The sequence below is a fragment of the Leucoraja erinacea genome, chromosome 5 (genome assembly GCF_028641065.1).
Source record: "Leucoraja erinacea ecotype New England chromosome 5, Leri_hhj_1, whole genome shotgun sequence".
In the NCBI taxonomy this organism is placed as follows: Eukaryota; Metazoa; Chordata; class Chondrichthyes; order Rajiformes; family Rajidae; genus Leucoraja; species Leucoraja erinaceus.
The window spans coordinates 10,153,252-10,175,977 of NC_073381.1; the positions used below are offsets into that span (position 1 = coordinate 10,153,252).

At 41.3% G+C, this 22,726-nt stretch overlaps 1 protein-coding gene across 2 annotated transcripts in view; it reads left to right on the forward strand.

The window, feature by feature from the left end:
* Positions 1 to 22,726, forward strand: part of lmbrd1 (LMBR1 domain containing 1) — a 163,004-nt gene that overhangs the window by 98,897 nt on the left and 41,381 nt on the right. The window contains exons 8-9 of one of the 2 annotated variants that reach the window (XM_055635037.1): positions 19,079 to 19,204; positions 22,147 to 22,302. In XM_055635037.1, the coding sequence (XP_055491012.1) occupies positions 19,079 to 19,204; positions 22,147 to 22,302 (282 nt within the window). The remainder of the gene's footprint in view (positions 1 to 19,078; positions 19,205 to 22,146; positions 22,303 to 22,726) is intronic. The other variant, XM_055635038.1, reaches the window with a different exon arrangement.

Below are 22,726 nucleotides of genomic sequence, written 5' to 3' on the forward strand. Positions count from 1 at the left end.
GTAGCTTTGCCTGATTTTATGAACCTCCAAAATATGAAATTGTTGAATATAAAAATGTATTTCAACGTCCCTGTAACCTATTCCATCAAAGTGTATGAGCCCTTTTACTTTATTTAGACTTAATTAATAATATTAAGGATTTAATCATTCATAACATTTCTTAGATTCACTTTTTTGCTGCATTGGGTGACATTTAATAAGCTCTAAACGGTGTCTAATTTTATGATTCTGATATCTAGTAAACATATACAAATCTACCTTTCAAAGTAAGGTATAATCTGTAATTTAATCTATCATCTTAAATTTCTAATACTGGTATTTACCTTGCAAAACCATGGTTATACTTGTGCATTATGATCTATATTCTCATTGAAGATAATTGAGATTTGATTTATTTTAGATCCTGGCTGACATTTTAACAAATTGTCCATTACTTGGTTCTGGATTTACTCACTGAAACTGTGTTAAAAGTTGATCATTATTCTTTCAGGATCTAAATATAAAAAGACAGCAGTCAGTGTGGTCAGGCTGCTTGCAGTTTCCCTGTTCAGTTGATAGGCAAATTCAGAAGTAGTTTAATGGTATTGTCAATAACGTAATAACAATAACAATAACAATAACTCACACCGCTAATGATTCAGGTTTGGGTGCATCCGTTCTGTTTGCAGTTTCAACATTTTTCCAATGACTTTGTGCGCTTCCCCCAGGCGTTCTGGTTTACACCCACATTCCAAAGACTAACCTGGAGGCGAGGTTAGTTATGAATCTAGGTAGGCGACGCGACTCTCGTCAGCAGCGGCCTCTGCAGCCCGTCCGCGTTTTTATTATTTTTTGTCTATGTTTCTATGTAGTTTTTTTGTTTTTTGTTGGGGTGTGTGTGTGTGGTAACTTTTAAATCTCTCCCTGCACGGGAGACCCGACCTTTTCTTGTCGTGTCTCCGTTGTCGTTGGGGCTGCAACGAGGAGCGGCCTCCAACAGGAGAAGACCAGGGGACTCTGGTGCCGACGACTCACCTCACCGTCGCGGAGCTGGCCGAGTCCAGAGCGGGTGGAGCGGTGGTGGAGCGCTGCTGCTGCTGCGGCCCGACCTCCGGAGATTCGGAGGCTGCAACTGCGGGTCTGGCGGACGGCGGCACCGGGAGCCCGCGGGTCCCTGGAGGGAGACCGCTTTTCAGGGCTCCCGCAACGGCGACTTCTCCCGCCCGAGTTGCGGGGTCGAATAGTTCCTGGAGCGGGGCCTCACAGCACCGCCCCGCGCGGCTTGGAATGGCCGTGGGACTCTGCGAGCGCACGCCGGGGGCTCTAACACCAAGACCCGGTGTGCGACCTCGCACCACCCGGCGTGGCTTTAATGGCCGCGGGACAGTCGCCATCGCCAGCCGAGGGCTTTGACTTTGACTCTGACATCGGGGGGGGTGGGGGGGGGGGGAGAGTGCAGTGGAGAGATAAGTTTTTTTGGCCTTCCATCACAGCAATGTGATGGATGTTTATGTAAATTACATTGTGTCTTGGGTCTATTTGTTTGTAATGTATGGCTGCAGAAACGGCATTTCGTTTCGGACCTCAAGTAGTCCAAATGACAATTAAATTGAATCTTGAATCTTGAATGGTATATAGTGCCCTCCATAATGTTTGGGACAAAGACTCATCATTTATTTATTTGCCTCTGTGCTCCACAGTTTGAGATTGGTAATAGAAAAAAATGCATGTGGTTAAAGTGCACATTGTCAGATTTTATTAAAGGGTATTTTTATACATTTTGGTTTCACCATGTAGAAATCACAGTTGTGTTTATACATAGTCCACCCATTTCAGGGCACCATAATGTTTGGGACACATGGCTTCACAGGTGTTTGTAATTGCTCAGGTGAGTTTTAATTGCCTTCTCAATGCAGGTACAAGAGAGCTCTCAGCACCTAGTCTTTCCTCCAGTCTTTCCATCACCTTTAGAAACTTTTATTGCTGTTCATCAACAAAGACTAAAGTTGTTCCAATGAAAGTCAAATAAGCCATTATGAGTTTGAGAAACAAGAATAAATCTGTTAGAGACACCAGCCGAACCTTAGGCTTACCAAAATAAACTGTTTGGAACATCATTAAGAAGAAAGAGAGCACTGGTGAGCTTACTAATCACAAACAGACTGGCAGGCCATGGAAGACCTCCACAGCTGATGACAGAAGAATTCTCTCTATAATAAAGAAAAATCCCTAAACACCTATCCGACAGATCAGAAACACTCTTCAGGAGTCAGGTGTGGATTTGTCAATGACCACTGTCCGCAGAAGACTTCATCAAGAAAAATACAGAGGCTGCATTGCAAGATGCAAACCACTGGTTAGCTGCAAAAATAGGATGGCCAGGTTACAGTTTGCCAAGGCATACTTAAAAGAGCAACCACAGTTCTGGAAAAAGGTCTTGTGGACAGATGAGACGAAGATTAACTTATATCAGAGTGATGGCAAGTGCAAAGTATGGAGGAGAGAAGCCCAAGATCCATAGCATACCATCTCATCTGTGAAACACACTGGTGGGGGGGTGTTATGGCCTGGGCATGTATGGCTGCTGAAGGTACTGGCTCACATCATTTGATGATACAACTGCTGATGGTAGTAGCATATATCTTATCTGCTCAAGTTCAAACAAATGCCTCAAAACTCATTGGCCGGCAGTTCATTCTACAGCAAAACAATGATCCCAAACATACTGCTAAAGCAACAAAGGAGTTTTTCAAAGCTAAAAAAAGGTAAATTCTTGAGTGGCCAAGTCAATCACCTGATCTGAACCCAATTGAGCATGCCTTTTATATGCTGAAGAGAAAACTGAAGGAGACTAGCCCCCAAAACAAGCATAAGCTAAAGATGGCTGCAATACAGGCCTGACAGAGCATCACCAGAGAAGACACCCAGGTGATGTCCATGAGTCGCAGACTTCAAGTCGTTATTGCATGCAAAGGATATGCAACAAAATACTAAACATGACTACTTTCATTCACATGACAGTGCTGTGTCCCAAAGATTATGGTGCCCTGAAATGGGGGGACTGTATAAACACTGCTGTAATTTCTACATGTTGTATAACGTATAAAAATGGCCTTTATTAAAATTTGACAATGTGCACTTTAACCACATGTGATTTTTTTTCTATTATAAATCTCAAATTGTGGAGTACAGAGACAAATAAATAAATGATAGGTCTTTGTCCCAAACATTATGGAGTGCACTGTATGTCCCCTTGGGTTGGATTATGTGGGAGCATGTGAGAGGGAATAGGTTGCAGGGAAACAAGTGGATTGATGGATTTGGTCCGAGAGCTAGCATGGACTAGAACTGTTTCTAAAAATAATTTGGGCTATGTTAGAGGGGGGAGTGCAGTTTCATCATTTTTTGAAGATAAAGGTCTGTGATAGATTTTCATTTTTGTAGCTAATTTTTAAATCAAGCAGATTTTCTAGACTAGGATCTGGTAATGTTCTGCATACTGTGATTGAAATTTCACTTTCTGTAACTTGTTTCTGCTCATTTGTTTAGCACAAAATCTCAAAACTTTTGCTCCTTGGTTTGAAAGTGTGCAAATTGAACATTACAAAATGTGTACTTGTTCAAAATGTCATTAAATTAAATGTAATCTGACAGATTACTGATTCTAATATTGGACAAACCATACAAAATGTGATAAATAGCCCAAATCAAAGCAGTACAAAATTCTGGAAATTATTTTCCCCACGGTCACGGTGGCGCAGTGGTAGAGTTGCTGCCTTACAGCGAATGCAGCGCTGGAGACCCAGGTGCTGTCTGTACGGAGTTTGTACGTTCTCCCCATGACCTGCGTGGATTTTCTCTGAGATCTTCAGTTTCCTCCCACTCTCCAAAGACGTATAGGTTTGAAGGTTGGTTGGCTTGGTAAATGTAAAAATTGTCCCTATTGGGTATAGGATAGTGTTAATGTGTGCGGGTGCGGACCCAGTGGGCCGTAGGGTCTGTTTCTGTGCTGTATCTCTAAACTAAACTGAACCGACAATCCTCCAATACACCCCACCCACCAAAGCAAAGGAAATTCATGTTGACCCAGTTGGTAACCTTCCTGACGTAAAATCAGACCGTTGTAGTTCGAACTCTGCGTGGTTCCAGTGCACAATCAGGCAGACACCTCACAGTAATCTCCAAATTCCTCAGGTTATGTTGAGGAATGTTGAACATATCCAGTTTAATATTTGCAGAAAAGCATTCCTCGTGTCTGACCAACATTCTTTCTCTTCAGTCCTGTCAACAATAATTTAACGCGTCAGTTAAATTGTTGACTGCTAGTGATCATGGCTCTCCACAATTGGTTGATGTGCTTGTGTTTTATCTCTGACCTCAATGAATGTTTTGGAATGAGACAAAGATTTTTTTAAATGGCATATAAATGAGTGTTATTTCATTTTCTCTATCCAATTTGTAACTTTTAAAATTGATTTCCAGTAAAGAAAAATATGGCTATATAAACAAAATGAGCGTAGTATAAATGATGAATGGGTGTTGAATCAGTGTCCTCATTAAGACTAGAAAGGAACTTGAACTTGAATATTTAATAAGGTGGGATGATTAATTAGGATATCCTAAAGTTATGATGCCAATAATTAGTGCAAGAAATATAACTGAATTTACAATTTGTTTGGCGCAGCTTTTGGGTATAACATGATAATTTGCTTGGGGACAAGGAATTGCAGATGCTGGAATCTTTAGTAAAACACAAAGTGCTGCTGGTGCAACATCTCTGGACGTGGACAGGCGGCAGTTTGGATCGGGCTCCATTTCAGATAATTAGCTTGCTTTGCCTTGGATAGCTGAGTATAGAAGTTGGGATGTAATGTTAAAATTGTACAAGGCATTGGTGAGGCCAATTCTGGAGTATGGTGTACAATTTTTTGGTCGCCTAATTATAGGAAGGATGTCAACAAAATAGAGAGAGTACAGAGGAGATTTACTAGAATGTTGCCTGGGTTTCAGCAACTAAGTTACAGAGAAAGGTTGAACAAGTTAGGGCTTTATTCTTTGGAGCGCAGAAGGTTAAGGGGGGACTTGATAGAGGTTTTTTAAATGATGAGAGGGATAGACAGAGTTGACGTTGAAAAGCTTTTCCCACTGAGTGTAGGGAAGATTCAAACAAGGGGACATGACTTGAGAATTAAGGGACTGAAGTTTAGGGGTAACATGAGGGGGAACTTCTTTACTCAGAGAGTGGTGGCTGTGTGGAATGAGCTTCCAGTGAAGGTGGTGGAGGCAGGTTCGTTTTTATCATTTAAAAATAAATTGGATAGTTATATGGACGGGAAGGGAATGGAAGGTTATGGTCTGAGCGCAGGTATATGGGACTAGGGGAGAATATGTGTTCGGCACGGACTAGAAGGGTCGAGATGGCCTGTTTCCGTGCTGTAATTGTTATATGGCTATATTAATAAAAAGTTTTGAATAAGAAGTTGAAAATCATTACTCTCCTAAGAGTAAGGTATCTTTCTATAAAAAGTAAAGCAGCAATTTAACAAAGACTACTGAGAGTTTTGAAAGGAACAGACTTTTCTGTAAACTGGCATCTTAGTACTTCTAGGTGTATATCATTACACTGGCATCTCAGACAAAAAACGAGCTTGTGCTGTTCCAATGTACCTCGTACAAGCTCATTTTTTGTCCGAGATGCCAGTTTAATGATATGTAAGTTCCCATGAAAATATGGCATCTCGACTGGGTGAGGCAGTCGATCTCGACCTCATTGGGACTTCAGCACCAAATGACAGGTCAGATTTTCTGGGTGCTGCGGAACTCTGGTACTTCGGCCCGGCTAGAGCCAGCAGATCTGTTCCCATTAGCTGTCTTCCGTGGCCGAACGGTGGATTGAATTTGCTGGCTGGGGCTCTGGAACTCTGGCCCGGTCAGAACCGGCAGTTCCATTCCCATGGCTGACATCAGCAGTCGCCTTTGCAGGCTGGTATCTCAGCCCCCCCCCCCCCCCCTCCTCTCCCAAGGCCATGACCTCTGTTGATCCGGCAAAACGGATAATACAGCACAGCTATTGAACCAAAAGTGCCGGAAAATCAGTGGTGGATCTGTATTACTTTTTTCATCGACATAGTCTGAATATTGGAATTCTATATCCAACAGCACTCTGGTGCCTAAAGCAATCTAAACAACATGTCTAGAAATAAAATACCCTCTCCACTTACCTTGGTAATGCGGTTCCACTAGCACTATAAGGTACTTGACAACTTATAACCTGTGCAACACAAATGCCCCCAACATTATGACCATTTGGGTACATCCGTCACATAATTTATAAATCACAGTAGCAAAAATTTAAATTTGGAATAAAATTCATGCACAAAATTTATGAGGGAGGAAGAAAACAATTTAAATAAATGTCAACTTAATTTTTCTCAACTTGCATCCCTTGACGCATGCACAGATGAAGCAGCTTTGCATTATGGTCATCCTCTTGCCCCCCCCCCCCCCCCCCCCCCCCCCCCCCCCCCCCAAATATCAGTACTATGCCGCCTGTATTCCCAGCAGAAAGATCCTTGTGGAAACATAGAGATGGACTAAAAATGAAAAAAATCTGAAACTATTCAACAGTTCAGGTAGCTTTTACAGAAATAGAACCATTTTATGTTTTTCAGAACTGAAAATGTTTCCGTATCCGCTGAATGTTTCGAATTATTTTTTCTTTCATGTCTTCAGCATTTGCAATTTTTTTTCATTTTCATCCAAAGTTGCATGTTTGCTTTTTAAATAGGTTATACGATGTACATCTGTGGATGAAATACACTGATGTTGATCTCCGCAGTATTTACTCGGGGGGGAAATCGAAATGACATTGGAGATGGTGCCAGTCATGTACAGCCAAATTCTAACAGCTGCATCTTATCATTTTTTCTTCAAAAAAATACAGTTGGTTGTTAGACTCTTGGGGCATCTCGGAGAAGAAGACTTATTGAAGATGAGTGTGTAATAACAGCGCAAATGCAACCATACATAAGATGATGTCAAGGAAAAATATGAAAAATTAATTACCGGGCCCAACATGTGAATTAATATAAAACAGCTTCAATTTAACAGCTTAAATTAATAAATCCACTGGATCTAATGGCTTGCATGCTAGGATCCTGAAAGTATTGGCCACAAAGATAGTGAATGCATTGGTCACAATCTTTAAAAAAATCTTTTGTGTTGGCAGGTACCAAACAATTTGAAAATTACCAGTTGCAATATCCTTATTGAAAAAAGTATGAGACTAAAAGTGGGTAACTATTAGTTTGGTTGGAAAACTAGTAGAATAATTTATTAATTAGATAACGATGGAACACTGAATAACAGATAACCACAGAAATATTCTGATCCGTTGCTATTCTGTTGACAAATTTGTAGATGATGCAAAGCTAGGGGAAAGCTATGAGGTCATAGCAAACAATTACAGAGTGATATTAATAAGATAAATATGTGGGCAAAATTTGGCAAATGGAGTATTAAAGGAAAATATGAAGTTGTTCACTTGGATGGAAGAATGACGGAGGAGATTGTTCTTTCAATGGCGATAGGCTGCAGACAGCAGTATTCAAAGGGGCTTGGGATGTCCTTGAACATGAGAGGGAGAGAGCCAGCATACAGGTGCCGTGGGTAACTTAAGGCTAATGGAATGCTGGCTTTTACTTCAAAGGTTGTGGAGTACCAAGTAGAATTTTATTTTATATCCGTTCAAGACAGTAGTGAGACCATATCTAGAGTACTATGCAGTTTTGGTCCCCATTTTGGAAATAAATTATTGTTGGAGGGAGTTCTACATATGTGGGAATTTGCTTGTGAGGAAAGGGTGAATTAATTGGTTCTGCAGTCATTTTAACTTGGAAGAGCCAGAGATCATTTAATTGGGAGCATGTAAAATTCTTGGAGGCCTGCACCCCGTAAATGCTGGGAGTATGCATCGGAGAGTCGAGGATCAGAATGTGAGATGCCCATTTGCCCATTTAAGACTTCTCTCAGTGAGTTGTGTTTTTGGAATATCTTGCCCTGATAACTGGAGAATACATTTGCCATCTAAATACAAATATTGCTGGTTTGATAAAATTGTACCTTTTTACTAGCTGGAAAGGGTTTTGGTACGTGTACTCTTCATGACTTGTAAATTTAATTGCTGTTCTAATAAAGCTTTCCCAAATTTATTTAAGCTCCATGAACAGCTCCATAATTTTAGTTGTTATGACAATGCTTCATTTCTTTTGGCTGCATGGAGTTGTAAAAGTTTATTGGAAAGTCTTAAAGTGTGCTCGTTCTGATAGGGAAATACAGGATTTTATTTGAATACAATACCAGTACTTGAGGAACATTACTGAGGTCAAGGAAAGAGCGTTCTCGTTGCGGCCCTGTTTTCATCAATCTTTCCACCACCATGCACAAAAAGCGCAGGACAGACACCATTGTATGCAGATGCCGAGAAATGTGTTCAGGTCTACTGAACAACCTCTAATCTTGTGTGTGGGCTCGATAAGAAGGAGGAGGAACAATACTGTAATAGTTTGAGAAGAAACCATGTTTAGGTTCATCTAAAAATACCTGTGGATTTAGTATGATATAGAGCCATAGAATTGAACAGCGTGGAAACAGGCCATTCATTCCAACTTGCCAACGCTGGCCAGGGCACTCTGTATTGATGACATCTCCCAGCACTTAGTCCATAGCCTTTATGTGCACATAATGCAAGCGCTCACCTAGATACTACGTGAATGATGTTAGCAACCCAGCTTCAACCACTCTTTCAGGCAGTACATTCCAGATGCTTGCCACTCTTTGGGTGAAGAAAGTTCCCCTCATATCCATTCTAAATCTCTTACCCCTTACACTAAACCTGTGTATGGCTATTAGGTGGCATATGTCATTATTTGTCCCAAAGATGTGAAGAGCATATTTAACCAGAAGCAAATATAATAATTTTTTCAAATTTGTACGTAAAAATAATTGCCATTGTCTTATCTGCTGTTGAAACTATCCATGCCTTTACTACCTGCAGTCTGAGCTCTCTTAAATTGTAGGAAACAAGGCCTATATAATAGTCTGTTGTCCGATTCCCTGTTCCATTTTGTTTCACACTTGATCTTTTTGTTTTTAAGTCAACCAAATTACAGGAATTTTGATTCGGTGGGTTAGCACCACCTTTAAAGCACTTTCTCACGGGGCGACTTGATGCAAGATGTAACCAGAGTGAAGTGGTCGTGGTCTATAACCATATAACATATAACCATATAACAATTACAGCACGGAAACAGGCCATCTCGGCCCTACAAGTCCGTGCCGAACAACTTTTTTTCCCTTAGTCCCACCTGCCTGCACTCATACCATAACCCTCCATTCCCTTCTCATCCATATGCCTATCCAATTTATTTTTAAATGATACCAATGAACCTGCCGACACCACTTCCACTGGAAGCTCATTCCACACCGCTACCACTCTCTGAGTAAAGAAGTTCCCCCTCATGTTACCCCTAAACCTCTGTCCCTTAATTCTGAAGTCATGTCCTCTTGTTTGAATCTTCCCTATTCTCAAAGGGAAAAGCTTGTCCACATCAACTCTGTCTATCCCTCTCATCATTTTAAGGACATCTATCGTCCCCCCATAACCTTCTGCGCTCCAGAGAATAAAGACCTAACTTACTCAACCATCTCTGTCTAGCACGATATCACACGATATAACGGGGGGGTAGATAAAGAGTTCCCACGGTACTCGGCATTTCTGTTATTTGTGCGAGTGACTTGTCCGTCTCCCGAGCTTTCCCGTTAAATCTTGAATGAACATTGTGAACTGTGAAGTGTCACGTGGCACAAATTATGTCACTTTTTTTTCACACACTATAAATATCCTCCCTTGGTTGAATTGGCTCATTTGGAGACATGCCTGTACTGATGCCGTGACTTTACTGCAGGAAGATGCCACATTACTTAGACGATGTTAGTTGCGCCCAAGTTTAAATTTCCAACGTGTGTTTCAGAAGTACCACAGATCCCCACCTTTATAAATTTCTATCTGGCAGTGTTTTCTGTCTCAGGAATTTCAGCCCTTTGTCTATATTTGATGACAGTAACTACAGACAAAGGGCTGAAATTCCTGAGACAGAAAACACTGCCAGATAGAAATTTATAAAGGTACAGGTGCACAACCTTTTATCCGAAAGCCTTGGGACCAGACACCTTTCGTAATTCAGAATTTGTCGGTCTTCGGAATGGAATTTTTTTTGCGTAGATTTTAATGGCTGGCTCAGTGGTAGAGTGCTCGGCTCATATCCGCAAGGTCGCGAGTTTGCGCCTTGATCCCGGCAGAAGAAGTTGGAGCGGGGCTGGGCTGGGCTGCTGCTGGCTGTGGGTCTCTGGGATCTCTGTGCTTGCGGTGGGCCTGGTGGTCGACGTCCAATTGGTCCTGACGTCTCCGGTGACTGCACTGACCTGCTGCCATCGCCGTCGTGAAGACAGTACAAAGCCCCCACGCCGGTGCAATGAGCGGGGAGCTGGAGAGGGGAGGGAAGGGGTCACACACATGGCCGTGAAGCAGAGGGGTGTAGGTGGGGTGAAACTGAAGGGAGCGACAATCTGCTGCTGCCTGCACGCTGAGTTTAAAAGTTCCCACGCAAGACTCACGATACACTGTGTATCGTGTCTACCGTGGGAACGTTTTAACTCAGCGGGCAGGTAGTAGCATATTGTCAATTATTAACCCTCCCGCGCAATATACTCTCACCTTCTCTTTTATGAATGGGGATTTAGTTCCCCTTTCTTCGAGGACCGACCGGAGGTTCCGCTGTCACCTTTGCGGGCCGCCCTCGGTGAACGTCCGGTCTCCCTGTCCCCGGGATAGCAGAGGGCGATCAAACAGCACAATACCCCCCTCCACCTCCAGAGGAATCCGCTCCCCGATGGGCCGCTATGGCGACAAGTGGCAGTTCGCCCACAGCCCGAGCTGCGCCACCCCAAGAACAAGAAGTTCCTTCCACACTATCAGCTTCTGCCCATACACTGCGTGTTCCTCTGGAGTTGGAACGGGGCTGGGCTGGAGTTGCTGATCTGGGATCTCCGTGCTTGCAGTGGGCCTGGGGGTCGGTGTCCCGATGAGAGGGCGCAGCTCGGGCTGTGGGCAAACTGCCACTTGTTGCCGTAGTGGCCCATCGGGGAGCGGCTTCTGGTGGTCCTGACGTCTCCGGCCAGTTTGCAGTTTTCCTCTGGAGTTGGAACGGGGCTGGGCTGCTGCTGGCTGCGGGTCTCTTGGATCTCCGTGCTTGCAGTGGGCCTGGGGGTCGGTGTCCCGTTGGTCCTGACGTCTCCGGTGACTGCACTGCGCTGCTAGAATCGCCGACGTGAAGACAGTGCAAAGCCCCCGCGCCGGTGCAATGAGCGGGGAGCTGGAGAGGGGAGGGAAGGGGTCACACACATGGCCGGGAAGCAGAGGGGTGTAGGTGGGGTGAAACTGAAGGGAGCGACAATTTGCTGCTGTCTGCACGCTGCGTTAAAAAGTTCCCACGCAAGACTCACGATACACTGTGTATCGTGTCTACCGTGGGAACGTTTTAACCCAGCGGGCAGACAGCAGCATATTGTCAATTATTAACCCTCCCGCGCAATATACCCTCACCTCTTTTATGAATGGGGATTTAGTTCCCCTTTCTTCGAGGACCGACCGGAGGTTCCGCTGTCACCTCTGCGGGCCGCCCTCGGTGAACGTTTTCAAGGACCGAAAAAATGTCGCTATTCGGAGGTTTTCGTTATTTGGATCGTCGGATAAAAGGTTGTGCACCTGTACTTGTAAAGAGTCAGCGCAGAATCCTTGATAATCAAAAACTGGCTGAATCGCGGAGCTGGGGCTGCGGGCGTCCGGCTGCGAGCGGCGCCGGTTGTAGCTCCGACCCCAGCAACTCTATCCCTGGCTGCTCGGCGCTCCAAATCCAGCGCGGCCTGCGGCCGGACGCCCGCAGCCCCAGCTCCGCGATGTTGTGTGTCGGCGGCCACAGCGCTCCGGAGCTTACCGCACGGCGACCCGGTAAGGCATTGCCCGCTCCCCGCTGGTATCCCATCGCTGCGACGCCGCCGACTCCAAACATCGCGGAGCTGGGGCTGCGGGCGTCCGGCTGCGGGTGGCGCTGGATTTGGAGCGCCGCGCAGCCATGGGTAGAGTTGCCTGGCAGCTCGGTTTTGACCTCAAAGGGGGCTTTGGCAGTCCTGTTTGTCCCAGGCTCATTCTTTCTCCAGGCCTGCAAAAGGGTAGTAGGGTAGCACCCCACTTTCTTTCCCTTCCTCTCTTTTATTTCTTATCTTTCTCCTGTTTCCTCTCTCTCCTCCGTCTGTCTTCCTCTCTCTCCTTCGTCTCTCTTCCTCCCCTGCTTCACTTTCCCCTCTACCTGTTTCTCTTTGTGGCTCAATTAGCTTTGTTTTTTATGGAGTGAAGTTAACAAGGTGCAGATAAACCAATCTAATCCCCACTAATTGGACAGTGCTGTTGATCCTCTGGCTGTGGCATTAGCTCAGACCAGAGCGCTGTCCAGGGTGTAAGGTGCTGTCCATGGTGCTGGTCTTTTGCTCCTCCTGGCCTGTGCTGCTGGGCTACATTTGTCCTTTTTGCCTTGCAGTTTATGTTCCATCATTGCTATTTCTTGTATCTATCTATAATTGTATTCCATCTATAATTTGTATACCAATTTATACCCATAATATTTTTTTCACAGCTACCCAAACAGCTAACAACTTATTTTTACCTGATGTCAAACTCTGTTACCAGGGAGCAATACAGAACTTTGTTCTAATGAAGGCCTCCATTTAGTACACACTGGAGCTGGACCTTGAAGGTTTTCTTTTTTTGGTTCTGTAAAAAATTGTGCTGACTCATAATGAGGAATTGGTTGCTGGCTTCTTTCCCATGGGATGAATTTCATTGTCATTTGGTGCAGTTCTTATATACAGCAGGAAGCGTTGATATGTCTCTACCATAATTATTTCTACTCCGCACAAGTATTTGTACTTGGATAAGGATTGCCAGGTGGGTTGGGAATGCTAAGTGCTGGGTTGGAAATGTTGAGTGTTTCCTGTATTTTCTGATTCTATTGCATATTTCCAGCATCGACAGCCTTTAGATTTTCTCTCTGCTTCTGTGCTTTCTTTTATAGTCCAACACCACCTGCTTCCCACACTCTCCTACCCCCATTCGGTTTGTAAATGTTATCCTGAGATTTATGTTACCTGTCACTTTAATTCCCATGTTACACTCATTCTGACCCCCTTGTTCCTGGCTTCCCATGCTATTTCAACAAAATTCAGTGTAAGCTCCTTTTCTGAACTGGCAAATGACAGCCTTCTGGACCTTTTACAAAATTTCTCTCTGTAGCACTTATTAACAGCAAGATTGCATTGCTCTAAAAACTAGAGAGATATCTCCATGTAGGAGTAACACAACCACACTTAAACTCGTTTGCAAGTTGGGGCTAATTTATTCTTGATCAGAATCCCTGGTTTTCACTGGAATTGTTATGCATAATTAGTTTGTGGACCCTATCCAAGCTTGCTACCAGTGTTAATTTAGGAAGTAACATTGGATAGAGTATTATCAGACAAGCATGAGATAGCTCATCTCAATGAATCTAAGAAACATCAGCTTCAGGGTTATTAGAACATGGACCCAAAACATGTGAAGCAAATGAAGAAACCAAGGCAAGCTAAGGTTGAGCTTAATCTTATGGATTCAAATTATTGTAAATGATTATTTAAAATGAAATAGTTTCAACTGGATTTAATTTAAGTTTTTACTAATTTCTGCTCAATTTGCATCACTTTTTACCAGTAGAGGGAGCTGTAATACAGCTACCTTCCAAGTTTGAATTTCCAGGGCATACAAGGCATTATATTATTCTGAACTCCATTTTGCCGTAAGAGTGATTTATTTACTGTAAGCATGGTTTACTCATAGTTATCTAAAAGTCATTTACATTTATTTCATTCCTGTAAACATTGCTCCTGTGAAAAAGTCACATCTTGCATTCAGTTCCTATGTCTGTTTTCGCGTGAATTCTTCATAGTGCCATGTTCTATAAACTTAATTCGTAGCGCTGTGGATTAATTCTGAAAGAGGGAGAGAAGAAAAAAAAAAAGAGCTGTCCAGCACCTATTTGTACACGGGGAACATAAGCGTTGAATCTCTGAGCCATTTGCTGCTCAATGTTTATTATGAGGATGTCCCACTGTCTTAGTGACAAGTATTTGCTTAGGTGAGGTGCATTGTTGAAACTTACCTGAAATACAAGTGAAATCTTAAAATACTCCAAACCTTTTTGACAAATTAAACCAGTTAAAGTGTTTTATTATCGGCTGCAAGTGGTCTGGCTAGGATGAGGATGTTGTTTAAAGAAGCAAGTTTGGCATATTTGTAACTCCTTCTTTTGCTTCCACTATTTTAACTATTACTTTGTCCTGTTCTGTTGATGAGTTTGGATTTATCTGTAGAAATTTTCATAATGATCCATGAACTTTTTGCAGTTTGGTTTTAAGGAATAGTGCATAATCATAATTTGTGTATATAAATCAGATGTTCATTTTTGCATAAATGCTGCCAAATGTTTAGTTGATTATTAATGTAGACATTTAGGTGCTGGACAACCTGCATAGCTAGTGCACAATTACTGGTGAAAGCAATTATTATACTTACAGCACTCTGGTCTAAATCTGAACATCCATAAAAGTATGAATTATTATTCAGAGGTGTCTTACTGTGAGTCCAAATAGTGTGCAACAGCCAAAATTGCAGTATTCCCATTGGGTTGAGAAAGTTGGTGAATTTACTGTTGGCTTTTCCAAAAACAGTTTTTCCAACAAATTTCTGAACTGAGCAAAATTAATGTATAATTTAAAAAAAGTTTCTTATTACTCTGACATTTGAAGTATTCAAAGTACTGAATATCAGCTGTAAATTATGATTGATTTCTCTTTTGATTTCCACTATTTTAATTTCTCTCACATTTGATATTTTTACTTAAAATATTCCAGAATACTACTGGGTGCAAAATTGAACACTTTTGCAATGCATTTCGTTGTCTCGGTACTGTACACTGACAATGACAATTAAAATTGAATCTGAATCTGAATCTGAACACCCTGAAGAAATATTGTAAGGGAAATCCTATTTGTTACAACTACTTGAGAGTTGATCCGAGTTGCTTAACGCATATGAGAATAGGGGGGCATTTTAGTGTATAGAAAGAGTTGCATGCAGCAGTTGACGAGCAGTTTATAGGCTTTGAGTTTATTATTCAGATGTTTGGTGATGCAGGCTCACTTATGGGAAAGTGGAGGATGCAGTCCATAATAATTATCTTCTTGTTGCTGAATGTCGATAAATCTACGTTGCCAATAGAAATGTAATATTGGATACGTTTCCTGGAATAAATCTGCATATTAGGAAGTGTAATACTAGTAAATGCATTTACTCTTAAGGATGACCTGTGTTTAATATTTAAGTTTGTTAAATTGCTCCGAGGTAGTATCGATTGAAAACAAATGGTCAGAAAACAAAAAGTCTGGTCTGGTGGAATTGGCGCGTTGCAATTTTATAGGGGAGAGAATACTTTAATTAATCTTTTCAATCCAAAATCCAATTACTTATGTTGGTAGAAGTTAACTAACATGCTCACTTACAAACAATGTTGACTCTCTGACCATGCACCACTAGATGAACACAGGATAAATGATCATACAGAAAGCTAAAGTTCTCAGAAATGCAAAAACCCATTTGATTCTGCATTCTATATCTGCTCCACGGAGGTCTGGATTGATTGAGGGTAATTGTAATCCTTAAATGCATCATCCAATCTCAGACTGTAAAATATGTCTGTTGTATTATTCTGCACAAAATATAATCTTTTTCACCATCTGGAATAAACTAAGTATTTTAGTGCTTAAATATAATGAAATACGCAATTGAAGCAAAACATATGAAGATATGATTATTTTTCGTCAGTATAGGAAAGAAAAGATTGTATGCCTGATTAACCAGTTAGAATATTGTAAAATAGCTTAGTAAAAACGTAAGTCTAATTCTTTTGATTTGATCCACCTTTGCATAACCACACTTGAGATTTTGTACTTGGCCTAAGGTTACTTCTATCCAGATTGCAGCAGTTGATTATATTGGAAAGGAGTGACTCCAAAGTATGCTGTAGTTTCAGTATTCCTTGTATTCACAAAACAATCCCTAGAGAGAAGGAAATCTAAATGGATTATCCAAGTTGCCAAATAACCCCATTACCCATGTATGTGGGGTTTCAGAGGTTCTATAGTTCTTAATCAAAATGAACTAAATATGAATAAAGGTGTGGCTCTTGGAATTTGCACTGGTTCACAGTTGAAATATATCTCTTGAAGATATGCTTCCATAATTTGTTCAATTTAGTTCGTCAAAGCCTATGATCCATTGAAAGAATTCCCAAGCTGATGATTTTAGGTCCTGCATTTCCAGTTTTTTTTTTAATTACTGCAAAAATTCCTGCATTTCTCTCATCATTTCAATTAACATTTTTTTTGACTTGTGTATCTTGATTGGTTGAAATTATGGATCTACTAACAGTTCATAAGGTTGCAGAAAACTACTCTGCACACAGATCAATAAAGTTGATTGCATTTCTGATATTGCCTGTTATTTTAAGTACCTTTAGGATTTGTTTAATTATTTTAAAAATCAATTTCCATTTGGATTCATGAATAGCTATTTCATTTTTCTGCCCTGTTTGTGTTCAAAGTGTGTCTGCTTGTGCTAGATATTAAGAAATGTTGATATTTTGAAATTATGTCCAGTGTTGCTTATAACAAACTGTTGAGATCAAAGATCCTATTCTTTGGTTGAGATTATAAAAGTAAAGTAAAATAAAGTATCCTTTATTGTCATTCAGACTTTTCAGTCTGAACGAAATTTTGTGCCATACAAAAATAACAAAATACACAATAAACACAGATTTAACATCCACCACAGTGTGTCTACCAAGCCCTCCTCACTGTGATGGAAGGCAAAAGTCTTAAAGTTCTTGTCTCTTCCCTCCTTGTTCTCCCTCTGCGTTGAGGCGATCCAGGCTTGCGATGTTGTGAACCCGCCGGGTGGTGGTAAGTCCTGCGCCTGAATCCGAGCTCCGCGAACGGGCCGGTTCAAACTCCGCGGCCCGGGGCGGTCGAAGCTGCCACCCTCCAGTCCAGCGGACGAAGCTGTCGTTGCAGGAGCTCCAGAGAACAGGTCACCAACCTGGGACCTGCGAGCTCCCGACGTTGTCGTTTACTGGGCCCGCGGCCGAGTCCACTGGGCCCACGGCCGAGGCTCCGAAGTCGGGTCGCCGCCGCCGCAAGGCCACCACAGCCCCGAAGTCGGCCAGCTTCTCGATGGTGAGTAAGTCCTGGCTCTGCCTCCGGAGCCTCGAGGTCGGTCCCAGTTGGAGGCCACCAGCTCCGCCATTAGGCCTCAGCGCAGATGGAGACGGGGGATACGACAAGAAAAGGTTGAATCCCCCCCGAAGGAAGAGACTAAAAACAAGTTTCTCCCACCCCCCCACACATACACAACTAAAATAAACTGAAACAACAGGACAAAAAAAAACCTGTTGCCTCTCCCTGTGTCTAAGAACACTGGTGTCTTGAATGCTGTTTACATAGTGAAGCAATATGAAAAAGATATCGCTGTCTGGGCTTTTGACTTGTACGTGGTCATATCCTTGCTCTTTGCCATAGTTGCGGTATAAGATGACTCCTGAGTCTGTTTCTTCTTGGTTTGACTTCAGGGATTGAATCTCAGACTGCAGTGTCTCTTTCCCATTCTCAGGTAATAAGTGTGGCCTCTCCTTCATTAATGAAGATCACCTTCTTTCCGTGTAGCCTCTTTGCTATGTTTCTTGTACTTTGCAGGATGACTCCACAGGAGGGGATATGCCTTCATGCAGACACCCAAATTGAAGCTCGTAAACACTCTTGAACTGTACTAAATTCCGTGAAAGGATGATTGATCACAGGATAGTAGTCAATTGTGGCCACATTTGAAGGCACTTCACCTGTGGCTGAGACAAATCCAGCCCAAGCTGGAAGCTCTTGACCTTTCTCACTACTCGCTTTCCGGGAAAGCATCCATGCCAGATGTTTTCTTGTACACTGTTTGAATGCTTCATCCCCATCATCACGCTTCCAGTGCTGCACATGAAAATCTGGATTTGCTTTCCGGTTGACATAGGATGATGGAAGAGGGCCACAAGAAAGAGGGCAAAGTGTGACAAAACACAATTTTGACATAGATTGCGATATGGGGTTAAAAAACATAGTCCAAATGAGTTTTATTTCTTGGGAACATAGTCTTTCCGTCGGAAGAGATGCCAATGAACGAAATGACACCCAAGAAGTTGAATCATAGGGGGGTACACGGACCCACGGACTAAAAGGCTTGATGAGAGGCTACCGTTCCAACAGGATTAACTAAAATTACATGGAGCAAGATAGAAGTTGTGTTTGTGATGAAAATAATGCTCCAGTCTGATAAATGTCAGTTGCCATCCGTAAGTGCTAATTATGGAAGCTTTTACAAATCTTTGCAAAGTGTATGCTTAATTATGCAATTTAAGAAATAGCCCTACACTCCTTTTGATCTCTTGCTAAAATTTCCAAGTTATTTATCTTCCACATTATATTGTTATGGTTTCCAATAAGAACCAGTTTAGTGATGCAATTTTACTGTTGAATTATCTCCTTGTGATTAGTCATCATGACAGGGAATTACTCATTAATAGTGATTTATAATAGTTATAGTGATTTTCATAATTCAATCTCTATAGTTATCTGAAATAATATTTTGCTAAGTGCGGGGGGAAAAAGTTGTATGCACGGCTTTGGATGCTTTAATTATGTATTACCGTTGTTATACATTAATTACATGAATTTCCAGCATAGGTAGCTCCTTTCAAATTACATGAAGAATAAATTTAGTTATGAAAGCATTTTCAACTGACTTTGTAGTAGTGTTCTTAGTATTCCTCGTGTACTTATTCTTTGCATTTTTTTCTTCAAGGCCTATGGTATGTCTGCATTGCCATTAAACCTGATAAAAGGTACAAAGAATGTGGTGTATGAACGACTGCAAAATACTGAAGACCTTGAAGAAGTGGAGCAGCAAATGGAGAAGATTAAATTCAAGGTTATAATGTTAAATGTCAATAAAAATATATATAATTTAGACTTTTTTAACTTTTTTAACAAAGGGTTCGCTAAGAATTGATTGGTCTGAAATAAAAACTGTAAATGTTGAAAATACTCAGCAGGCAGGCAGCACATGTAGTGGGATAAATTGAATTAATTCTTTAGGCTGATGACCTCCCATCAAAACTCTCATCTCGATCTGATCAAAGGCTGTTGACCAGAAGTAATATCTCTCTTGCACCACATGCAGCATAACCTGCTGAGTATTTCCAGCATTTTTTAAATGTTCTCAAAGTACAGATTGGTAGTTTCCAGGGAGTTCAATAATTAAAAATGTATGAATTATGCGTATAATATGCATGCCATGTAATTTCCCAATGGTTAATAATGTGGAATGGGATCCTAATAGAAAACTCCATTATTTTTTAAACTTACCCATACTTTGTAGCAGCCTAACTGGTAGAACTAAAAGACTTTAGGTGATGGTAGTAAACTTCAGTGAATTAGATTGGTTTAATTTGTACAGAATTTATATACAGAAACAGAATTCTTCTCAGACCAGTCTTTATCTGTATTTATCCTTTACATACATAGATACATAGAAAATAGGTGCAGGAGTAGGCCATTCGGCCTTTCGAGCCTGCACCGCCATTCAATATGAGCATGGCTGATCATCCAACTCAGTATCCCGTACCTGCCTTCTCTCCATACCCCCTGATCCCTTTAGTCACAAGGGCCACATCTAATTCCCTCTTAAATATAACCAATCAACTGGCCTCAACTACCCTCTGTGGCAGAGAGTTCCAGAGATTCACCACTCTCTGTGTGAAAAATGTTTTTCTAATCTCGCTCTTAAAGGATTTCCCCCTTATCCTTAAGCTGTGACCCCTTGTCCTGGACTTCCCCAACATCGGGAACAATCTTCCTGCATCTAGCCTGTCCAACCCCTTAAGAATTTTGTAAGTTTCTATAAGATCCCCCCTCAATCTCCTAAATTCTAGCGAGTATAAGCCAAGTATCCAGTCTTTCTTCATAAGACAGTTCTGACATCCCAGGAATCAGTCTGGTGAACCTTCTCTGCACTCCCTCTATGGCAATAATGTCCTTCCTCAGATTTGGAGACCAAAACTGTACGCAATACTCCAGGTGTGGTCTCACCAAGACCCTGTACAACTGCAGTAGAACCTCCCTGCTCCTGTACTCAAATCCTTTTGCTATGAATGCTAACATACCATTCGCTTTCCTCACTGCCTGCTGCACCTGCATGCCTACTTTCAATGACTGGTGTACCACGACACCCAGGTCTCGTTGCAACTCCCCTTTTCCTAATCGGCCACCATTTAGATAATAGTCTGCTTTCCTGTTTTTGCCACCAAAGTGGATAACCTCACATTTATCCACGTTATACTGCATCTGCCATACATTTGCCCACTCACCCAGCCTGTCCAAGTCACATTGCAGCCTCCTTCCACTTCCACTACATGAGCTTGCTTCCACTTAATCCATTCTTTGTTTTCCCATTATATAGATATGCCAGTGCATACTCTTTGCTCTAGTTAGTTGTCATATCAGTTAACTGCCCCAAATTTCATGAATCAATTCTCGACCTCTGCTGTTCAACTTATAACATAGAATGTTGTCTAATTCAGATAAAAAAGTTTATGAACAAGTAATTAAATCGTGACGTTGTAAAACTGAAGAAGATTATTAAGTGATGATAACATAGCTGAATGGTAAGTTTGGAGGGGAATGAAGAAGGGTTTTTGAGGCCAATATAGGTACATCTAAGCAAATTGACATGATGTTGAAAGATTTGGTAGGACAAAAGTAGGAATATGGAGCATTTTGGAATGAGATGTGAAAGATGTTCAGAAGAATCTAGGTTTCCTTGTACACAAATCAATTAAGAGAGTTAAACTGCAATGAGCAATTTTTAAATTAGCATTTTAAATATTAAAATGTTAGCCTTTGATGCAAAATAATTTGAGTACGGAAGATTAGACCTAATTACATAAGGGCCTTCACCTAGAATATTGAATGTAGGTCTAGTAACTTGACGTAAAGAAGGATGGACAAGATAAAGGTAGTGCAACAGTTTGATTCCTGCAATGGGAGATATTCGCCACACAAGGAGGGAATAAGCAAATAAGGCCTACATTATCTAAAAAAAAAGACATGATATCATTAAATGCTGCACTAGGCTTGGCGAGATATTCATTAAAGGGATATTTTCCCTTGATGGAATGATCGGAACGGAGTCAGTGTCTTCAAAAAAGGGATAGGTTATTTAGGACTGACATAAGAATACATTTCTTCATCCAGAAAGTCATGAATTTTTGTAATTCTCCGCCCAAGTGAGTATACTCGAGGCAGATGGAGATATATTTGAAGATGAAAGAAATCAACAAATATAGGATTAGTTCAGCAGAGTGTAAATGAGGTAAGATGTCATGCATGCCTTTTTGAATGGCGCAACAGACACCTGAGGCCGAAAGAGATCACCTGCTTCTATGTCTAATGTAATGATGAGTATGGCCATGAGCTGTGATAACAATTGTCGCCTTTATTCTCAAAATGAAATGGTAATGTGGCTCTTTGTTTGTGTGATACAATCAACCATAATTTATCTGTCTATAGTATTATAGAGATGCTCAACGCAAATATTAAAGAATCTTCTCAACACCATTAACGGGTGTCTAACAGATGCAGGTACATTGTGGCCACACAGAATATTTTCCTACTTTTAAGGAGAACGTGTGAGTTATTTTTCCAGTTCAAAACCCAAGGAAATTGAATGAATCTTTACGAAATCCTAATTCAATTTACAAACTAGCTTAGCACCTGTTAAAGCTTGAGAGCACATTTTTATTCTCAAATTGTTGACTTAAATGAGAAAACGATTACCTGATCTTTTCGTATGCATGTCCCTGATTTTTTCAGCAGTGTAAGGATGGCCGCCCTTTAGCCACAGGAGACCGAAAATCTTTACAGAAACTAGAGGAGAAGTTGCGAACACTTAAAAGAAGAGACAGACATCTGGAAACTGCTGAAAAAAGTTGCTGGTTGAAATTTTGCTGTGCTTTACGACCTTTTAAGGTGCATACATTGGATCTAATAAATATACGTTATTAATGTGATTTAGACCATAGGCCTCCGTATAAATACATGGTAGGCCGGGTTACAAATGTTGATGGTTATAATGCCAACTGCCATGCAATAATGCTGATCAAAATAGTGGATAATGCATTCTTTCCCCCTTCCTCACAAAGGCTCAATAGCCACAAGAAGATACATTTCATGAAAATTGAATTGTCTCAATATTTAGCTGCTGGCAAGTGTATCAATATAATATTTTTAATACGCATGGACATCTTGAAATTTTACAATATTTAATGTGATATTTATTCAAAAATTTGCATGCATTGAATGAGGGTAAACCTTAATGAGGTAAAACTGGAAAATTAATTTGCTGCTTCAATGCAGCTGGAACTAATAAATATTAAAATAGTATCTGCATTCT